At 42.4% G+C, this 22,429-nt stretch overlaps 1 protein-coding gene across 1 annotated transcript in view; it reads right to left on the bottom strand.

Annotated features, from left to right (window-relative positions):
• Nucleotides 1-22,429, bottom strand: part of myo6a (myosin VIa) — a 153,755-nt gene that overhangs the window by 72,788 nt on the left and 58,538 nt on the right. Inside the window, exons 13-15 of the mRNA XM_085373330.1 lie at nt 2,996-3,153; nt 2,654-2,745; nt 694-766 (exon numbers count right to left, since the gene is read on the bottom strand). Coding sequence (XP_085229456.1) covers nt 694-766; nt 2,654-2,745; nt 2,996-3,153 — 323 coding nt within the window. The remainder of the gene's footprint in view (nt 1-693; nt 767-2,653; nt 2,746-2,995; nt 3,154-22,429) is intronic.

The following is a 22,429-nucleotide window of genomic DNA, read 5'->3' as shown; positions in this document are numbered from 1 at the left end:
AAAACTCAGCCAGCATTCGGTCTCAGAGCACTTACTCTCAGGAAGAGATTTTAACGGGTTTATTACACTTTATTTGTGTGAGATGAAATTTTATAGTAACAGCTCGAGAAGTGAAAACAGCTGGATGAGTCTGTGTTTCTTTAGGAATATTTAAAAAATATAGCTCTAAATATTAATATAATAAACCACACAAAAGATAAGATGTAGCACTGATCAGAGGATCAGAAGGAAATCTTGCTTTGTGAACTAAAACAACAAACTCTCCACATTAACGGCAAAACTTTGTGTGAAAGCCGCAGGTGGGATTTTTAAAGATGCATTACTCTGCGTGCGCTGAAGGTTTAGTATCAAACCAAAGGGATTTACTTCCTCATCAGCTCTTTAACTCTTGCACTGGTTGTTCCAGAGCAGAAAAGGGGGGAAGCTGATCAAATCCCCTCCACACATTCATGCACCATCTAGATATTTAAAGAGGAATTTGAACTGCTTTTTGCACCTTTGTTGGGTATCTGAGGTGCACAGTTGGAGTAGGGAATTTTTCACATTATGCTCTATGCACTAATAAAAGGAGTGGTGTAAAAAGAGAACAAATATCAAACCCCTCTGCAGAGAATTTCATCGGCACAGAGGAGTGACTGCAGCTGCTCTGAATGCACAATCACACGAGCTGAGCGAGGAGTGGCGTCTTCATACCTATGCAGTCCTGATTGTCGACGTAGTGAACCTCGTTGACTCCCAGCCCCTCCCGCTGGTACAGCTCTTGCTCCTGGAATGCAACAGAGAAACTTCTAATGAGAAATCATAACGGTATTCATGGCATGCCCGGCGTTCGTCTAAGGAGGTTCTGCCTGGGGGGCATTCAAGCTCTCTAACAAGTGGCGCTTAGGCCAGGCTTTTTGCTATTACACTTTCATGCAAAAATGAGCATCTAAAGGTGATGGGGCTTTTCATGCTGCAGACAGATGTTTGGGCAAACGAGGAGTTTTAAAGGTAAGAAACAGACAGCCGCTGTTAGAACACAGTCGAGGGAAAGTCAAACACAATCCAGTATTTAATGTGGCCCTTCTCTGAGGTCTGCGGTTTACAGACAGAGCAGATGATTCAATTACGGCACTGATCCAAAACTCTGGATTCTGCGAGTGAACTATGATTACACAACAGTCTGACAGAGGGACCTCAGGGTCTTCAACTAAACAGCATTTCTTTTGTTGGAAACAGCTCCCGACGACAATAAACCCATTAAGGAGGCTGTGGCTTTCCAAGGTCAGCAAACGCTGTGTGTTGGCGGAGGTCTGAGCGCTCGAGTTCCTTCTCCTTTATTATAAGAAGACCTTCAAAGAGAGCGTTGTTATTTTCCCCACACAGAAACGCAGCTTTTCACAGACTTGGACGCCGTCAGTCTCCGTGCCACCTGTTGCTAATGACTGTTTGGGTGCTGATAGAAGTGGCAAGTGAAGAGTTTCATCTGAACTTGAGAGGATGTCAAGTGAAAGAAAAGAAACAACTTCTGTTCCAAGAAGTTGTTTACTAAAATCAGCACGAAACTTCCCACCTTTCAATGCTGAGCTTTGTTAGTAGCGCAGACAACACACCGGTCTGCTGTGGCGAGACGAGCCTAAAGGCTGGTCCTTCTACGAAGTGTGTTCACAAAAGTTCAGGACTTTTGTCGATGACTCAAAAATGACAAATCAACTTTAAGGATCTCCTAACTTTCAAGGAGAGCTGCCAAATCTGTCATAGCGGCCGTGCTGATAATGGGCCAGAAAAACCATCAAAAGATGGTCTTAAACGAGGACCACCAGTCCTCTTCAGCAGATCGTCTTCCCTTAAATGTCCTTCACTTCCTGTGGAGTCTAAAGAGCGCCATTTTGACATAGTGGATGAGGTCTTGAACACTCTGCAGTGGAACAGGTACAAAGGGAAATAAAAGGACACAAAATGGTCCAGCAATGCACAAGAAGATGATCCTGAAGGGATCATCAGCCAGATTTATATCTTAGTAAGGTTTCTGACTTTTACAGATTTTTAATTCTGAAGCTTAGAAAAAGCAACAGATATACTTTTCCACCTTAAATGAGAGTCTAGCTCACATTTAAGGTGTTAACATCTCTACGCTGAGAGAACAGCGCAGGTAAAGGTCCGTCCGTATCGGAGGTAAATTCCTGCTGGATGCTACATGCTTCAGAAAAGCTCCAGAGAACGCAGGGAACGGGAGTCTCTCCAGAGATCATGTGAGGATCTGATGTAAGTAGTGTGAAAGGCTCAGCCATGGAGCCAGGTTGAGGGTATTTGGGCATGTGTCTGCTTAAAGTGCAAATAAAAGGTAGAACTTAGTTGAACGGATGGAAAAGTTTTCTGACATAAACAGCAATAAACCTGAAGCACACTTTCACATTAAAATAAAACCTATTACAATAAAATTCATGTTTTGCAGAGATGAAAATTTAAACTTCATGTTCAGACTTTTGGAAAATGAAAACTTTGCAACCTGCAATTTGAAAATGTGGCATCTAGTCTCAGAAAAGAATTGCCTGCAATAAGAAAAACACTTAAAGTTTAAATGGAGAGTCCTCCACAGATGTCTGCTTTGATTTGACGGTGTTTGCCGGCGGAGGTGAGATGGTGCAGGGTTTTACTTTCAAACAGTTCTCACCTCTTTCAGGATCCGCTCGTTGAAGAACTGCTGCAGCTTCTCGTTACAGTAGTTGATGCAGAATTGCTCGAAGCTGTTGTGCTCAAAGTACTCTGCAAATATATTCGTTACACAATGTGTGTCAGAGCAAAGTGGACTATTACAGGATCTTTTCTGAGGTGATGTGAGCTTTCAAAACGTGCATTACTTCTTTTTTGTCTCCTTAGAAAAAATGTTATCAAACCAACCAACAGGTTTTTTTCCCCTTAAAACCATCAAACAAACATTTCTTAGTTTTAAAAACACGTTATCTATAAAAACCTTGAAATTCTGATGTTTTTTTGTTATTATTGTGATACTGACCAAAGCCAGCGATGTCCAGGACGCCGATGAAGTTGGCGGAGGAGTCGAAGGGGAAGCACTGGTTGACTCTGGTCACCACGTGGTCAAACAGACGGCTGTACACGGCCTTTGCCAAAGCGTCCCGGGCGTTGTTGGCCTGCTCGACTTTGAGTGGCACTCTGGGAAAGACACAAAGATAACAGGTTTAAATAAATCAGAGATTTTAGGTTTTATTTTCACTTACAGATGGTCAAATAGGGAGAAAGTGTAAAAGTTAAACCATGTGCTCAGGCTTCCACTTTCAAAAGCAAATTCTTGTTCCACAGAAAGATCCCAGCAGGGACACTCGGACACAGCAACCTCTTCTCTCTCCCAGGTCATCATATAATGCTCAGGCAGCTATAAATGCTCAATACCCAGTGCTGCTGGCTTTAACTCCCCTTTTACTTTTAGGGGCAGGGATAGCTCAGTAGGTAAAGTGGTCGCCCCATGATCGGAAGGTCGGCGGTTCGAATCCACTTAACGGCTACCCTGAGGTACCCCTGAGCAAGGTACCGTCCCTACACACTGCTCCCCGGGCGCCTGCTTAGTGGGCTGCCCACTGCTTCACAGAGTGAATGGGTCAAATGCAGAGAAAAACAAGTAATTTCCCCATGGGGATCAATAAAGTATCCATTATTATTATTATTATTATTATTATTATTATTATTATTATTATTATTATTATTACTGGTTTTCTGCTCCAGGGATGCAACTCCAGGATTTAAAAACACTGAGCTTACAGCCCAAAACAACAAATCTGCCACGTCTAGATAAAGTGTAACGTGTGCTTACACACCTGCAGATAAATGCTGGGTTTAAATGAACCGGGCTAGCTGGACCTTCCAAGCAGGTAATTGTGTTATTGACAGCTGCAAAGAAAGAGGGATTGGGTGGGAGGCAGTGGCCATAAAATGGCGACAGAAACCATAACTGGCAGCGAGCTCTGTGGAGGTACATTGTAATTGCTTCAGACTGAGTGCAGACAAAAGGAGTGACCTGATGGCAGAGGCTGGAGAAAATACACCGCATTAATCTGCTGCTGGGGCCGAGTTTGTGAGCCGGCTTTACTTCTGGACTTTACTTCAGCACGACTGCAGTGCACTCAAGGACACGCTGGGAAATAACTCCACACGAGTGGCACTCAGACGACCAAAGCTTCCAATAACGACTCCCAAAGTCCTCCTCCCTCCCTCGGCGGCAAATTATCTCCTCTGCACATACCTGTATAAGCCACACATTATATCAGGGGAGTTGTGATCCCTGCAGGTGGCTCGGTTGGTATTTTTCTAATATATTATGCTGCAGGATGACCTGAGCCAAGGGCAGACCTAATAAAGCTGCATTTCCAGTCTATTTGCATACATGAAAACATACAGTGAAGCGCTACACATTTAGATTTTAGGCATCGTGAATTTATTCTCCAGCATGTGCATAAACATACGTCTTTGCTCATATAGATTTCTCTTACCAATTAAAGCAGTTATTTTCACCAATTGAGATCACCTTCAGCTACATTCTCACACTTAGAATTCATTAAAACTTTATTATTAATAATAACAATAAATTACTGCTTTAAGAGAGTGGTAGGCGCTACCGTCTATATATCTATATAAACAGGAGCTGCAGCTTCTCTCTGGAGTCATTTTAAAAGTGGTGCAGCCCATTAAGAGGAGCCGTTTGCTCAGTCATTACCATCTCAGTTAGAACAAGGAGTCCTGCAGCAGATGGTCCGACCGCCCCCACAGAGATCGATCAGCTATATTACCCAAGATGCTTCAAACCACCAACCTACCTGCTAAGTTTCTTAGAATTTAATGGTACAGAAGACGTCCTTATTTTAAAGCTTTTCCCTCTTTACTGCACTTTGAGTAAAAAGCAGATGTTTTTTGTTTTGAAGGCACATCTCAGGCGTCCTTTGGAGGCGTCAAATTAATAAAACATTACGAACTCTGCGTTTTTTAACCTCAGTGTTGTGAAGCAGTGTATTTTAACCCAAACTGTGACCGTTTTCTTAACCCTAACCACCACACAGTTTACCAGGGAGTGGAAGTGAAAGTAAACACGGATCCATTCTGGGGCCTTTATTGTTTCTGTTACATCTGCTCCCTCTTCACCACATTTTGAGCACTTCTAAGGACATTTTTGTTCACCGCTATGCAGACGACATACAGTTATATATCTCTAACTCTTTGTTTCCAAGCTACAGGGTTTGCACAGGTCCTTAAACTCTATTAACAGTTAGTTTGCTGATAACTGTTTCCAATTTAATGAAGAGAAAACAGGCCTTGTTTGTGCCCCTTGCTATATTTACTAAAACGTCTATCGGGAAAGTGACTCAGGTTTCACTTTAGAGATTCACATTAAATCTCTGGTTTGCTTTTTCTTTTTTTTTTTACTTATGTATCTTTTACTTATGTATTGCATGTATAGAAATAGGATTATTCTAATTCCTTTTTCACTTTTCTCACCATTTTCAGAACAACCTAAGCTGCTCTGTGCTGCAGATACAAGATTTTAAAAACCCAGAAGCTCCTGTGACTGCAATCAACTCTCAAAATTAAGCATCGGAAAGATAAAAATGATATGCTTTCCATTATATGTGACAGCTTAGCCTTCGCAGAGTTAACACTTTTAACAAGTGAGGTTCAAAATTAAATGTAAATATAACCAGAGTTGCACTTCAGAATGTAACGCAAAGTGTTTTAGCACTTAGCCAAAGTTACAGCCACAGAGGGGACCTTAAAATCGGACTTATCGCCTATAACCTGTCCTGGAGCTCCTCTCCTTCACGCTTGCCCTCTCTCCATGTTAAATTCATGGCGCCGGGGCACCGCAGCCGGAGGTTCTAACACTGCAGAGAGCCCTGCTCATTTAAAAACCAAGAGGTCTAAATGTCAGGGCAACATAATGTCAGAACACTAATCGTACAAGCAGCCTAATATGTATTCCCTGTGAGCCTTGGTGCTGAGAATGTGTTTCTTCCTCTTCTCTCTCGGTGTAATTACTGATGTCGCCTTGTGTAGAAACTCTGCGCTCTGAAGACGCCTGCTGGCCTGCAGCTGCTCCTCGGCCCCGTCCTCAAAGACACCACATGCGCAAGAAGATTGCTTTTAAATCAGACTTCTGAGCCAAAAAAAGCAGCACTCACATATGAAAGAGAGGGCACTACACCGCCACTCATGTAGACACATTCACACGGAGCATTCACCGGCTAAACTTGAAAACCCAGCTTTTCCTCTGTTTTACTGCCCCTCAGGCACACTGAGATACAAATCAGAACTTTTCTGACAGCCATAACAACAACTTTTATGATACCCGAAGAAAAAGACTCCTTCTTAGCATGATTTACAACACTGCACCGAATGCCCATTGCAGCAGGTGGCTAGCTTGTTTGCATTTATATACTTCTGTGCAGACGGGGCTCTCACAGCTGTCGAGTACGTACACGAGTGTCATTCGCATTCATCATACAGGTGCGATGGATGGAGGGAAAGATTGCATATTTTGGTTGTAAGAAATCCACTTTGGTCGAGTGGATAAACACTTTTTCTTGTCTGAAAATAAGTTTTAATTAACAGACACAACACATGGTTAAAAGCAGCCTTAGGTTAGGGCACAATTGACACAAGTACAGATTTAAGATGTAAGACTGTAAGACTGAAGCTTTAGTTTAAGTTTGGCTTTAGCAACAACAACAAACTGATACACTGGCAGAGGAAACAAGCACAAAGGCCCTACGAGGTACATGGTGACATCTGGGAATAGTACGAACCGAACTTTCTGGTAGAGAATGATCCACAATTTTTCTTAGAAATGATGAGTAAAAGTACTGGGAGACATTTACATGTGCAGGATCTTCTGTGAGGTCACTGAACAAGCCTCCAACAGCCATTAACTGTTGACCTCAGCCGGCACGAGCGCTCAGATTGGCATCTTCCATTTTCTCTTTGCCCTCCCACTCATTACTCCTCCAATCACTCGCTCTGTTTGAAATTACACTCACATTAAAGGTTCCCTGTAAAGCTTCAGGTGTAGTACGACTCTGCCCGCCTGGCTTTCAGTTCTTTCTGCCGCCCGTCGCTCTTTTACCACCGCTTATTTTATCTGATGCTCAGAACATTGTCCGTCTCTTTCATGCCCCCCGACTCAATTTTCTCTCCACTTTTACTTTGTCACATAAAAACACTTGATTCCTCTTCATTTTAAAGTAACTCCATTTCCCTGGTTTGTTTGTTTTTTTTTTCCCATTTCACTCATTATTTCCACCAAATTAAAAAGAAAATGGACCCCGTATGACTGCAGCACTCCAGAGTGACAAAATTAAGTGGTTTCTGATCTGACACATTCCCACTGTGCCATCACTTCAGCAGGTTTATGCTTGGGCTATTCCGGGCTATGAAAGCAAGTTGTTAACACAATATTTACATTCAGTTATGGAGCAACATGATCTTTGATTTCAACGCCAAGATCTACCCAGTTTTTCTTCTCCGTTTTCGCTCTCTACCAACTCCTGTTGTAATTTAACTCGTTAGCTGTGAAATACTCCATTTTGCTCGCAAATAATCAATTAGTCATTACTATATAAAAAACAAACAAACAATATTTTATAGAACTGCAATGGACTGGCGACCCGTTCGGGGTCTCCTCCATTTATCCATCCATGTTCTGTTCTCCATACAACAAGAAAAACTGAAGATGGATGACACCAACGCCATCAGCAATATCAGGCGTTGCCGTCCTAAAACATGCGCGGCACGATTCGACAATACCGTACAAACAAAGGAAGACTACGGCTGTCCCAAAGTCTGAATGCTAGAACATCACTCTCTGCCCCAGCGATCCACGCTGATGTCCTGGTGAGCAGTCTGAGGTGGAAGGTGATCTTCAGCGAGAATAGTTCCCAACAACTAGCAAATGCTGGTTTTTTTCTGCCCATTCCCACCTTCTGATTGTGTCAGTCTGCTCTTTGGCACATGGCAGGGAGTGTTTTCAGAGGTTATTCACAGAGTAAATATTGCTTTCTGTTTCACAAAATGTTCTATAACCTATGTATGTATTATTGTAGGGTCTACCGTACAATATAAAGCGTCTTGAGGCGACTGTTGTTGTGATTTGGTGCCGTAGAAATGAAATTGAATTCAATTCAACTGAATTATTATGCAAGCGATGAGAACAAACCAAAGCACTACAGCTTTAGTTAAACAGCAACAAACAGTTCATCATGCATCAGCTGGTACCCTCACTACTGGAAGCCACTTTGCAACCTGCCTCAACCCATGGTGGTGTCACTGACCTGTACTCCGCTTTGTACTGTTAGCATACTTGTTATTAATCTCCGGCTCTTTTGCACAGCATGTCTTTTATCCTGTCTTCCTTCTCTCACCCCAAACGGTCGCGGCAGATGGCCCCGCCCCTCCCTGACCCTGGTTCTGCCGGATGTTTCTTCCCACTGTCGCCAAAGTGCTTGCTCGTAGGGGGTCATATGATTTTTGGGTTTTTCTCTGTATGTTTTATTGTAGGGTCTACCTTACAATACAAAGCGCTTGAGGTGACTGCTGTTCTGATTTGGCGCTGTACAAATAAAACCAAATTGAATTGAAATTGAAAAGACATAATTACTACAGGTAGAAATCTTCTCTCGACTGACATGGTTCTGACTGAACTGCTTTAGAAATGTTTTGGAGAGATGAGCCTCGACATATAAAGCTCCCAAAATTATCAGCCTTCTTTATTCAAACAAACTTGAGAAGACTGAGAACAGTCTGCAAAGAAAAACAACTGTTCACACAGAAAAAAGGATCTTTTCATAGTGCCAGTGTTATTCATCAAAACCCCTTTTTATCGATGGAAATCAGATCCGCCAATGGTGAGGTTACTGTCACCCATTATTATAGAGGGACACGCTGCACATTAGTCTTAAATTTTTCATATTTACTCACATGCCTATGTAATCAGTTGAAGTATTGCACTACAGAAAGGCAACGAGCAGCAACCGGATTAGAAAGGAAAAGCGGTACATCATTGAGTTTCTGGTTAATAAAAGCAAACCAGCTCCATGAAAACCACCAGCTCACGCACCGTTGCAACAAGTTGGCCGATGATTGCGCTCTCGTGTTCGTTGCCAGTGAATGTGACTGGACGTTTCGATGGCCGTCATATGCCGATTTAGACGACACACTGCATGGTTTTATCTGCCATACATCAGCATTAAATTGATCAGAATGCCGCAGCAATTCCAAGCAAAGCACAGACTCTCCACAAGTCTAAGCTGCCATTAAACGTTCACTCCAGGGACGCAGCCATGAAACAACAGCACAAGTGCACGCAAGTCTGCTGTTACCGAGTGCCTGAGTACAAACTGTGCAACCTTGTACGCATTTGGCTGCCACAGAGGAATATAAATTATGCCGCTAACGAGACTGAAGCGTCTTCTGACTTCTTCACGGCCGAAACAGAGCGAGTCTCATTCAGCCTTAAAAGCATCAAAGGTTCCCGACAGCGCTGGTGGCGCGATGAGTCAGTTTGTTGACTTGTAATTAGGCGACTCGTGTCAGAGAGCCTCTGCGAGTTCATTATGCATCCAGCGTGCCATTTGTTTGAATCGTTCTGAACTGCATCTTCATGCAATTATGTTCTTTCAGAGACATGATGACCTGACATTGACTGTTTGACTGAGCAACGAGACGCCTTTCAGTAAGTCAGTAGTTTGTGTGTCTTTGTGTTTATGAACGTGAGATCAGCAGCAGGTGAAAAGATGTTCAACTGCAGATGTTCAAGGACTAAAAACTCCGTGACCATGTTAATCTGTTATTTCTGCAAAGAACATGGTTTGTATTTACGGCAGCAGTGAGGGCGTGGGGCATGCAAGAAAGAAGGTGCTTTTTAAATGAATAGACGACATTATTATTCACTTTGTGATGCAATAATCAATTCCCCCTCCAATGTGGACTCTGAGTAAACTCTAAATACAACCTTGGACTGCAGAGTGTAGCGTCTGATCTGCTCTGGAGCCTCAGCACGCTCAGAGTAAGGACAAAAGTTTCCACCTGCTGCAGGTTCTGGTTAGAGCGGCACTCCAGCTCAGAGCAGAACAAACACCAGTCCAAGGTGGAGCTCAAAGTCTGTCCAAATGTGAATGACATCAACGATCAATCTCCTCCTACATCGTCTGATCACGGCGACGATGCTAAAAGTTATTAGGCGACAGCAGTGAGAGCAAACAACTTTGTTAGGGTTTATGTAACGGACAACCTGACCTCACAACTACTGGCTGATTTTGGGCTCTTGCAGCAGATGGCCGTCCCTCCCTGCAGGAGGTTTCTTCCTCTTAAAAGGGAGTTTTCCTTCCCACTCTTTGCTTTGTATTACTGGAGGATGTTGCTGTTGCTATTCTGCATTTTATGAACAGAACTGAACTGGATTTTTGAAGGGTTTAAAACTGTTGATGTCACTTTAGTTAATCAGCGCTGTTCAAAGGGGTGAGAATGGTGATCATGAACGAGTCGTTGAAACCAGGCGAACTCTAGTATGCCTGCAGACACGACAACTTTAACACTCTCAGTCTATTCATGCATGCCACAGTGACTCAAAACCCCAGTTTTTCCAAGACCTCATCCCAGAGAAACAAATGAATGTCAACACAGTCAAATATTCTGCTCAATGTTAGGGGCACAAAGTCGATTTACACAATGTTCCTGTGTTGACTGGATTGCTGGATTGTAGGTATAGACTGGAAGACAACAGCCGGTTACTTGCTTCAGTTTGAATCCCCATCATATTTGTTTTCTCCTCCAAGAGCCTCAGAAACAAAGCAGGAGGTGCTGATGTGCACTGATAGTATACACAGCACACATAAGGCTCTGCAGTGCATCGTCTACATGTGGGAAACATGTCAGCATTCGTTTTAAATTTCAATAGAACAGTGGCAGTATAATGTCCTCGTAAGTGGATATCAGGCCCTTGTAGAGCAAAATTTAGTATTTTGTTCTAGACAACCCAAAACGTGATGTCCACATATGCGGACGCCAGGTCCTGGGAGGTTAAACCAGTTAAACCCCCGCGGAGGGTTCACATCACCACGGTGTCTGCTGCTCTGCGTCGCCTCGATCCTCCACTTTGCAGAGACGAACACCTGGACACCATCGCAGGTCCATGAACCCTGTTTAAGGCGCAGCAGCCGAAGCCGAAGCATCAAAGAATCAGAGTTTGAACTCTGGCTGAACTCGGCCATATCTGGTTATCTTTGTCACTTTGCTAAAAAGCCATAGAAACATGACTGTAAAACAACTCAATTTACTGTGAGATCTCAGCTTTTGTCCACAACACTGAAAAAGGGTCAATTATGCACTTGCTGAAATAACAGTTTTTAAAATTAAAAGCTGAAGTCAGAAGCATTTTTCAGGAAATATTCGAGTAAATGTGAGCAGGAAAGTGCACTTACTTGTCTTCAGCCTGAGCTACAGTGCAGAAATCGAGTATTATGGTGAACATGAAAGGCTCATTTACAGTCTGCAGAAATAAAATTAGTGAAATCCAAATGATTGACCGGGCTGTTAGTTCCATTATCTTAATGATTGTTTTCTTTCTTTAATTTGTTTTGAGGAGTGTGTCTGCATGAACATGATGAAAGTTGAAGAAATCAGGTCACATAGGAAGCAGCAGCAGCACACACACACTCACTCACACACACACACACGCGCACACACACACACACGCACCTAAACACACTGAAATGTCTCTCCTGAAATTAGACCAAAAAAGAACCAAAAGACAAATATCTGATTTTAATTCAGACTCTCTGAATCCCATGTGCCTCGCACGCCTCTCCTCTCTTTATTCCCCCACTCTTTCGGACGGTCTCTCGCCCTCACACACGCCGCCGTCTGCACTTCCTCCTTCATGAACCACACGCACAAATAGCCGGCTGACGCGATGCATTCAGCTGGCGACGGTCCAGCCGGCTGCCTCGCTAGAGTTCACCCGCTTTATCCGCTTTTTGCCAACAGCGAAAATTACAGCAATAGCGTGTGAAATTTTCATATAAATGAGCAACAGTACGGAGCCGACCGTGCCACCGCAACGCTGCGACACCATTTTCACAACGCCCTCAGAGCTCTGAATAGTTACAGCCACTATGTGGGAGAAACTCACAAAATTAAAGTCTGAGTTTGAGACTTTTTGTTTGTTTGGATTTTTGTTTTTTTAAAGGATGTAAATAAACAGCAACAGGTAAAGCTATCAATCTGTGCAGAACTCCCAGTCCTCGCTCTCCCCCTGGCCTCCTACTCTTCCTCCTCCTCCAAACAATATCTCCTAATAAGGTGTCAACAAACCAGCAACACTGTGAATTTCACCACTGAACTCTGATTGGGTCAAAGGCATCTGTTACTGCTCACTGAGAGAGAGAAAGCAAGAGAATGACACACACGAGGATGAAAGTCACCCGCTGCCTTTAAGGGTCTCCACGGCCAATCATCTGCCTCCATGTCCTCCCAGCATCCTCCTCTGTCACACCAATGCTCTGCATGTCCTCCCTCACTATAACCATGGATCTTCTATGATGTCTTCCCCTTTTCCTCCTGCCTGGCAGCTCCATCTTCATCATCCTTAGTCTGATATGTTCACTCTCCCTCCTCTGCACATGCTCAGACCATCTCAGCCTCGCCTCCATCCTGCTCCATTCCAATTAAAATCTTAACATCGACCTCATTTCTGTTTTTCAGAGCCACCGTCGCCATTCTACATCACGTGTCGCCATTCTTACTACGTCAAAAAACCCTCCCTTTGCTTTCATCGTCAGTAGATTTCCGCAGTCGCCTGCAGTTTAAAACTAGTCTGCAAACACAGTCAAGCAGCAAAAACACAAACCACTCAAAGAAAAACAATAGTAAGAGGAGCATTAGTTAGTGGTAAATTATTAGATTAAACTCATTAAAAACGTGGCCAACATCTAAGTTACTGAAGTCTGTTTAAAATAAGGAGCAACCTCTGCGGCTGAAAATGAAACGTGTATGGAAGCGCCAAAAGCGGCAGTTCCTCTAATGTCCACTTGAGGCATTGCTACCGTGGCATCACCCGCTGGTTGCGGGTGTCTTGTTTCGGAGCCGCGAGTTGAGCGCTTACAGCAGGTGTGACGAGGCAGGGCAGGGCGGGACTTTGTCTAATAACTTGTGGTTGACACTCAACAGCCAGTTACTGTGGGATTTTATAATTTCCCAAATAACCCTCAGATAATGTTGAATGACTGAGATTTTATTTTTATTCATTATGACCCAAAATGAGCGACTGAGTACGTAAATGGAGACTTCCAGAGGACTGAAAGTCTTTGAGCATCTACAGCTGTCGACATCTGGTGGCCGGTTTCTGACCTGGAAGCTACATTTTTACTCATTTTATTTTGAAATAAACAGATAAAATAATCTTTTTTTTCCCCATATTGTGATCAGTACATGCTGATCATGCCACAGGTCACATGACGTTTTATTTATTTATCAGCAATATGTTTCTTAAATCAGCAGTTGTATCTGTGCTCCTTTGAAACACTTAAATGAATCATCGGGCGCGCAGGGTATTAACACCTCTTATATTACTAATGTTGCGTCTGATAAATTAAGACTTCATTTCCTTCTAAACTAATTGTATAATTGTGCAGCTTCCCAGCAAATCTCCTCTTCCCCGAAGGGGAGGAACATGCTGGAAAGCATTTTCTCCATCCCCTCCGACCATCTGCCTCCATCGGTGCGTCTGCCGCCTCCTCGTGCAAAGAGGATCTTTTGCTTTCTCAGTCACAGGGTTTTTCTTTCTGGCTTTAACAGAGAGAATAAACATGTTGGACGGGATTTTTCCCATCAGCTTTTCATTCCTTCCACCATCTGCCACAAGACTGCAGCCATGTCTCTCGCGCGCACACGCACGCACGCACGCACGCACGCACGCACGCACGCACGCACGCACGCACACACACACTTACTTCAAACTAATGGTTTTGTATTATGGTGCTGTGTGCACTCATTTATATTCATCGGTTCTCTCTCGCTCTCTTCTACATCACCTGACCTTATTAGGGATCATAATTTTTGGACCCGACCCGGTCATTAGAGCATTTAGGATTCAGTCCTCTTTACTGTAACCTGAGAGTTTTGAAGGCGCCACAGTAAACCCACCCCAGCTCTCGGTCCAGGCATTTGCCCAGAGGTCCACACAAGATACCCCCAAAAAATGAACAAGCAAAATGTACAAGAGTCCAAAATATCAACAGACTGCACTTCTCCCTCTAATTCCCCCAGACTCAGTCGCTCACACAAGACAACAGTCCCCAGTGTGACAGCACTGCAGTGTCAACTTCAGCCAGTTTTGGTTCTTCTAATTTACTGTTGCTAGGAAAAGCTCTTTGGAAGGGAAACTCCAAACATTTCCAAAGCAGACGGGGTGGACGAACAGGACGAACAGCTGGACTGATGGACTCTGGGTTTCTACATCAGAGGATCATCAGGAGCCAGCAGGAGGTAATAAATGAAGGACCTTCCTGGTGTGTGTTTGTGATTTGGGACATGTGCGTTGCAAAGTTGTGTCAAATATACTTTTTAAAATTCTAAAACATCAAACACCTCCTCTGCCTGTCTGATTATTTGGCTACAGGCCATGAGCCAGTTAAAAATCTTCAAATGACTGCCCAGAGAAGCGTGCAGGAAAAGCTGATGTCCATTAGTCCAAATCCGTCCACTCCTCCATCGCTCCTGAGATCCATTCAGGGACCACAAACAGTTGAACAGGCGCTCAGCACTGACATCACATATACAGATAGACAGACGTCAGTAATGACAGGCTTTATTGGAATCCGCACCAAATTCTGCTGTTTCTCTGTTCTTAATAAAGAAGACATTTCATCTTTTGCCTAAATAGTGATGAAACCACAGAAATGTTGACCCTGCGATGACCTGTATCCAGTGACACTCAGGCCAGTTAATGGGCTTCAAATGAATTTCCATCCTAACATTACTGAGAGGAGAAACATGGAATCTAAAGACTTGATCTGAAATTCAGTCAAATAACAGTGATGCGAGGCAGGCGGGTTCCAAGACGAACAGATGCAGAACATCTCATCTAGTACCAGAACTTGAAGAATAGCAGAAGATTACGGGCATTGTACGGCGAGTCGATAACTGACAGGCAGATAGAGGCTGGAAGTGGCATTTAATGCACCTACACCTACTCCTCTCTCTGCACACAAAAGACGGGAAACAAACGTTGGCGTGGGAGGTTTGGAGCCAAGGTGAGCGGCTCGGCGTTCAGATGGCACACTCGGGCCGAGCTGCCAACAAAACAATCAGAGGCCTCAGAGAGCGAGCTCAGTGTATGCAACATGCACAATGAAGAGCATAAATGAGAGAGGCTGGGAGCTAACGCCTCCACTGACCTCCTCGGGTTAGGGTTAGTGTTAAACAGCTCTCGAGGTAAACGTGCTAGGCGGTTTCTGTTATGACTGTCGTATTATTTTCTCATCACCACCGGCCGGTGCTCGGCTGTGTCCCTGCCCTCCCATCTCCTCTTCTTCATCACTCTGAGGATTACGTTATTAGCTGCCTTGAACTCCTTCATGGTGGAGCAGCACTGGGTGATGGGGGAGGTTTGTTTAGGTGCATTCACTCCTCTCTGAGCCAGAGGGAGAATCTAATGCATGAAGCTGTCTCCCGGCGGCAAGCGCCGAGCCATAAAAATGGCATAACACTCATCTGAACTCCTCCTCCTCCTGAACGCTTCATGGCTTCGCATTTATCTCGTTAAGCCGCAGCCAGCTGGTAAAGCTGTGAAAGGTCCGGGCCATCTCTCCAAGTGAAGATGCGTCAACGCCACTCAAGTCTTCATCCGTCACCGAGTCACGCTGGTGTCCACCTGGACTCCAGTTAATCCCGTCAGAAAGTCACTGCTGCAACTTTCACACATCAATCTTCAAACAAACAACAGACCAAAGTACACACTCCAAAATAACGTATTTAGGACAGTGAGAACTACGAATAGTTAGGTAGCATCAGGATTTACCATAAATATGAACTCTGCAAAGACGCAAAGACAATAAAAGCGAAAATAAATGTCTGTAAGTTATTTTATAGTTTTTCACTTATTTGAACTTAAAACTCTTAATAACAAATTTACAAAATTAGACAACTGATGGGTTTTTGGTGTAGCGTTTAAACTTAAACCTTTTGAGTTACCTTCAGGACTGGTATATCATAGCGGCAAAGCATTCATTAACTGGCCGAGGTAAACAGGTAACACTTAACCCTGCATTCTTTTTAACGATCACCGGGGGGCGACACCAGTAGCTGCAAAAAGACTTTGGTCCTGTAAAAGTCCATGGGAATAATGCTCGCTTTGCTGAGCTCAGTTCTCAGATGAGTTTATGGCAACTTGTGTTTGACAAGTCGTTAGCCAATGAGCTAACGGCTTTACAGTCAGATCCACCTCTAAGTTGTCACATCTGGTTTCAAAACACAACCAAGCTCACCTATATAACGGGATGAGAGCGAGTTAGTAGCCCATTAGGGGCTCAAAGTAAAGCCACTGCTACTGACTCATGAACTGCGAGCTGAGCTGGCCCAACTAGGAGATGACCCTGGACATCCTTGAGGACCAACTGGACCTCCAAAGCATCCATGTGTGACCGTTTCCACCGCTCATCTTTGTGTCCTTAAACATGACTTTTCACACATACGAAAATTAATATTTTCCACTTTTGAAGAACTGCAAGAAGAAAAGATGGGCGGAGTGAAGAACCTGAACCTGTACGAGGAGCCGTGTCTGCTGTTTGGAGGCTTCTTTGTTACAAAACGTGAGATCAGCAGAGATCTCATTTCAACTGATTTAACTGATTTATTCATTCCATATCACTGGTTTATTTCCCAATCCTCTCACCCCCCAAAGAGATTGGGCACTAAGAGAAATCAGTCTGTAATCCTACAAAAAAAATCTGTGAAAAGAAAATGTTTTATTGTTCTTCTGCTTCTTTTATCTGGAAATGTGCAACCTAATCCGGGTCCAGATTGCAAATGCTTAAGTACTCCTTGTGATTTTAAAACTCGAGCAGGTCTTGGTATCACTCATTTAAATGTCAGAAGTCTTCTTCCCAAACTTGATTTTGTGAAAATTTGGATGAAAGAGTTAGATACTGATATTCTTATATTATCAGAAACCTGGCTTACTAAATCAATTACTGACAAAGACATTGCAATAACGGGCTATAATCTTTTCCGTTGCGACCGCCCCAGAAAGGGTGGCGGTGTTGCAATTTATATAAAAAGCAAATTCCATGTTACTGTCGATTCATCAGTATCTGTTTGTAAACAGTTTGAACTTCTTGCCCTCAAGCTCCAACTTTTCAAGGGCTATTTTATTACCATTGTGGGCTGTTATAGACCCCCCTCAGCTAGTAGTGAGGCTTTAGTTTCACTTAGTGAAAAACATTCTACTTTAGATTTTAATGAAATTGTGCTGGCCGGAGATTTCAACTGGGACTGATTGTCCTCTGCCTGAGACAGTTTTAAATCCATGTGTGATTCATATAATCTCACACAACTAATTTACAGCACAACTCATCCAAATCTTAAATGCCCAGAAAAGTCATCACTTATTGATTTATTTTTAACTAATATGCCGTGTAAATATTCTCACACTGGGGTTTTCGCAAATGATATCAGTGACCACTGTGTGGTAGCTGTAGTCAGACAATCAAAGCTCCCAAAATCAAGGCCACAAATAGCTTTTAAACGAGATTTTAAGCATTTCTGTGAGCAAGCTTTCTTTCATGATTTATGGGACTATAACTGGAGTAGAATCTACCTGATAACTGATCTTGAGTTGGCATGGAATTATTTTTATGATACGTTTATCAAAATTATAAATAAACATGCCCCCATCTGCAATTTTAGAGTAAAATGCAAAAACAACCCTTGGTTTTCTCCTCAGCTCTCCAGTCTACTCAAAAAAAGGGATGCTGCCTGGGCTAAGGCCAGAAAAACTAAATCCGAAGCGGATTGGCTGATTTTTAGACAGCTCAGAAACCGTTCAACTTCCTTAATTAAAAAGGCCAAATCAGAATTCTATCTTTCAAATACTACTAAACATTTGAACGATCCTAAAAAATTCTGGAAAATAATAAAATCTTCTTATGGGGACATAACTACACATGAGATGCCAACTTTTGTTGTAAAAGACTCCTGCACTTTAACAGAGAAAAATTGACATTCTAAACTGCTTTAATGAGCATTTTGTTTCTTCAGGATCTCTATTTGAATCTTTATATCCAGATTTTAAACAGCTTAATCAACAAGAGGCTCTCTCTGCAACCGCTCAAACTGAATCTGTGGTCCAACCCTTCAGTTTTTCTCCGTTAAATGTTTTTGAGGTCCACAGGGCTTTAAATCTGTTGGATCTAAATAAATCTGCAGGACCAGATCAACTTGATCCCTATTTTCTTAAGATGGCTGTAGATTTTTTAGCAGAACCAATAACTTACATTTTTAATCTTAGCCTCTCGAACAGTGAGATCCCTGTAATATGAAAATCTGCCTATGTTCTCCCTTTGCTGAAAGGAGGCGATCCTTCAGATGTTCTAGAAGTTCTAGAAAAGTTCATTAGTGAACAACTGAAAGACTTTTTGGATGAAAATTCAGTTCTTTCCCAACATCAGTCAGGATTCAGAAAACAACACAGCACAATAACTGATGCTATTAAAGTGGTTAATGACATTGTTGATTCAATGGACTGCAAAAAAATACTGTGCTGCTCTTTTTCTTGACTTGTCAAAGGCTTTTGATACAGTTGACCATGCTATTTTATTAAATAGACTAAACAATATTGGTCTATCTGTAAATGCTGTAAGTTGGTTTTCAAATTACTTGTCAGCAAGAAAACAGTGTGTCCATGCTGCTGGGTCTTCTTCCTCTTTTCTCTCAGTACCCAAAGGAGTTCCGCAGGGCTCCATATTAGGACCATTGCTATTTTCTCTTTACATAAACAACCTTTGTGATAATTTGTCAAATGCAGCATTTCATCTTTATGCAGATGATACAATTATTTATTGTTCATCCCCTTCAGTAGCACACACCCTGCAATTTCTGCAGTGTGCCTTTGATGTCGTTCAGTCCCATTTAACTCAACTTAAGTTGGTGTTAAATCCAGATAAATCCAAGCTCATGTTATTCTCAAATGGCAAAGAGTTGTTAGCTATGTCTCCTAAGATTAAAACAATTCAAGGAACTGAAATTGAAATGGTCCCATCTTACAAGTATCTAGGGATAATTATAGATCAGAATTTGTCATTTAAGACTCACATTCAAAGGCTTGTGTCGAAGTTAAAACTAAAACTAGGTTACTTTTTTAGAAACCAATCCTGTTTCTCCCTCCAAGTGAGAAAACATTTGATTTGTGCAACCTTTTTACCTTTATTGGAACATGGTGACCTGCTTTTTATGAATGCACCTGCCCACTACCTAAAGAGGTTGGATACTGTGTACCATTGTGCTTTACGTTTTATTACTGGCTATGGAAATCGTGTACATCATTGTTCTTTGTATGCTGCTGCTATCTTTCATATTCGCAGACTCTCCCATTGGTTGATCTTTATCTATAAATCTCTCCTTGGGCTGGTTCCATCTTATTTATGTGTTTATATGTGTAAAAACCACAACCAATACAGCCTTCGTTCGCACAATATCATACAATTGATTGTCCCAAAAATCAGAACAGAATTGGGGAAAAAGGCTTTTAAATACGCTGCCCCTGCTTCCTGGAATAATCTGCAGAAGGAACTGAAATTATCAGAATTGGTTACCTTGGGAGAGTTTAAGTCTGTCTTAAAGGAACGAGAGAACAGCTCTTTTACTCAGTGTGATTGTTTTTAATGTACTCTTAATTTGATCTGTTATTGTATATTTTACACATGTTGGTATGGGATATTGTGTTTGCTTTAAATGTTATATACCTATGTGGTATGTAACTTTTGTTGCCATGATGCCAGGTCTCTCTTGGAAATGAGATTTTTAATCTCAATGAGATTTTTTACCTGGATAAATAAAGGACTAATAATAATAAAAAATGTATTTAGCCTTTTTCCATGTTGTTTACTCAGTTTAGCTGGTCTTCAATGAAGCAGGTAAAATAAAGGAGTTATTCAGAGCCTCCTACACCTCTCAAAAAGTTGGATATTTAGTGCTACCTTTGTCCCATTTCAGCCCATTTTATTGGGTTGATTTTGCGTTTCTACGCATTTTATGACAGCATAAAAATAAATAAGTCCTCACTAACTAAACTCCCTTCTGTTTACATTTGGACCTTTCAGCATTTCCAGTTTGGCTTTTTATGCACAAATTTTACAAAAGTGCATAAATTGAGCTGGAAGAAAACACCTTCCCCTGCCTGTAGGTGATGCACGCTACACTGAAACTGCTGCAGCAGGTAAATTACCAGCAATTTAAAACACATTAAGCACAGAGAACAGAATCCAGAAACAACAGGACATTATGTAAAGAACGTTAAATATGTCTGTGAACAAAACCAAAGCCTGGAAAATTTAAGTTGCACGCCGTTCTTCTCACTCACACACACACACACACACACACACACACACACACACACGCACAGTGTTTTCCTCCAGCAGAAGGGGAGCGCCATATGTGCTCCGACAAGCCAATTGTCACATTTAACTTAAATTAGGTGTTTAGCATGTGGAAGGAGGAGACGGACAGAATTTCAATGTGCACATTTATATAAAGGTGTGAGGCAAACACACTGGCCTGAGCAGTAAAGAGGTCTAGAAGCCTGTTTGCATGATGTTTACAGGACTCTGTCACCTTTGTTGGACTCCTTGCTGATGGTGTCTGTTTGTCGTGTGCTGGTATTTTACACCTTTAAAAGGTAAAATTGTACCTGCTGCTTTAAGCAAGCTTTCTTCTCATTGGTCGCTGCTGTTTGAACAGCTTCTATGACAGCACAGAGAGCCCAGAGAAGAAAAAACTACATTTTTTTTCAAGAACTTCCACATCTACTATGAGCATCCAGCACAGAAAACCCTCAGTGGACATTTGGTCCAGAAGCAGCATGATAAAAAGTCGGACACATAGACAGTCAACATCTTATATAACCTTAGATTCACATAATTGAAGCAGCCAGCCAAAGACAAACTGTTTAAATCCACCGTGATTGTCTGCCTTTATTCCTCTCGCCTTTCTTTCTAAATAAGAGCCATTAATAATATTAACGGATGATGTTTTTTATCAGCATTATCTGTGATCCCTTTCAGGCTGCAGTAAACCGTAAAGGTCACCCTGATTTAAAGTGCCTAAGACCAGGAACTCCCTCACTCTGAGCACACTGGTGCATGCTGCTCCCTCTTGGTGTTACAAGTTTCTGCATCACATTGTTGACGGGTTAAAGTGTGAAGTTTAAGATAAATCAGAGAGCGGGCATGTAGTGAAGCATGTTCTGACCCCAGATACATTTGAAAGTAGTTTGAAATAATGAGGATTCTTTTATTCCCATTTGGGATTACGTGTTTATGCCCAGGAATAAAAATCCAAATTAAAGTGTCACAATGGACTGGATTTTAAGGAAACTAGATGGAAGCACATGAGGATGGGGTTTTTCTAACACCCCTGTTTCTTTCCAATATTTTTAAGCTTCCTTCATAATGAGAGCTGAAATTTTCTGGGCTGAAAAACACGTTCCAGAAGCTGTAAGCAGAAGAGTTTTACAGCCACCCCAAGTGTCACAACATGAATAAATAATAAAACAGTTGAAGTCACTTTCAATTAAATTCAGCTTTTATCTTTTTACGCCTGGCTCATGAAAACTGGACTTGCCAATGCGACGCTCTCTGCATCGGGTTCAAATCCAGCGACCTTCAGATGTTTGGCTTCCAAGTACTGCTTTAGCTTTCTTGGCACCACCCAACCCTTCTGTGCAGCAAAGACCAAAATGTTCCCGTCACACTGTGACTATTGAAAGAATTAGAGACCAGTGAGGGCACTGGGGTGGACTGAGACTTGGTACCGTATTTCAGCGTTTCAAGCCCTTGTGTCATCACCTAAAGCAGGGGTAGGGGAACTTTAGGCCTCAAGCCTGGGTCAAAACACACGAATCAAATCAAAGAATCGAATCAAATCAGAATCAAAAGTTCATTACTAGCCTCTGCAGAACTCCAAGACATGTTGAGGAGGTGATTTAGCCATTTAAATCAGCAGTGTTGGATCAAGGAGACATCTAAAACCTGCAGGACACCGGCCCTTGAGGCCTGGAGTTTCCCACCCCTGATCTAAAGCTAAAAACTGACTCGTTCTGGTTGATTCTTTTGTAGATGTTTGATCTTCTTTTCCTGATTATTCACTGGAGAAAACGTCAAAGAGTTTGAGGGGATTAGAG

This window comes from Diplotaxodon limnothrissa, linkage group LG15 (assembly GCF_057381915.1).
Source record: "Diplotaxodon limnothrissa isolate DT_005_m linkage group LG15, D_limnothrissa_male_GT1.1, whole genome shotgun sequence".
NCBI lineage: Eukaryota > Metazoa > Chordata > Actinopteri > Cichliformes > Cichlidae > Diplotaxodon > Diplotaxodon limnothrissa.
This window is presented reverse-complemented; position numbering and strand designations above follow the sequence as displayed.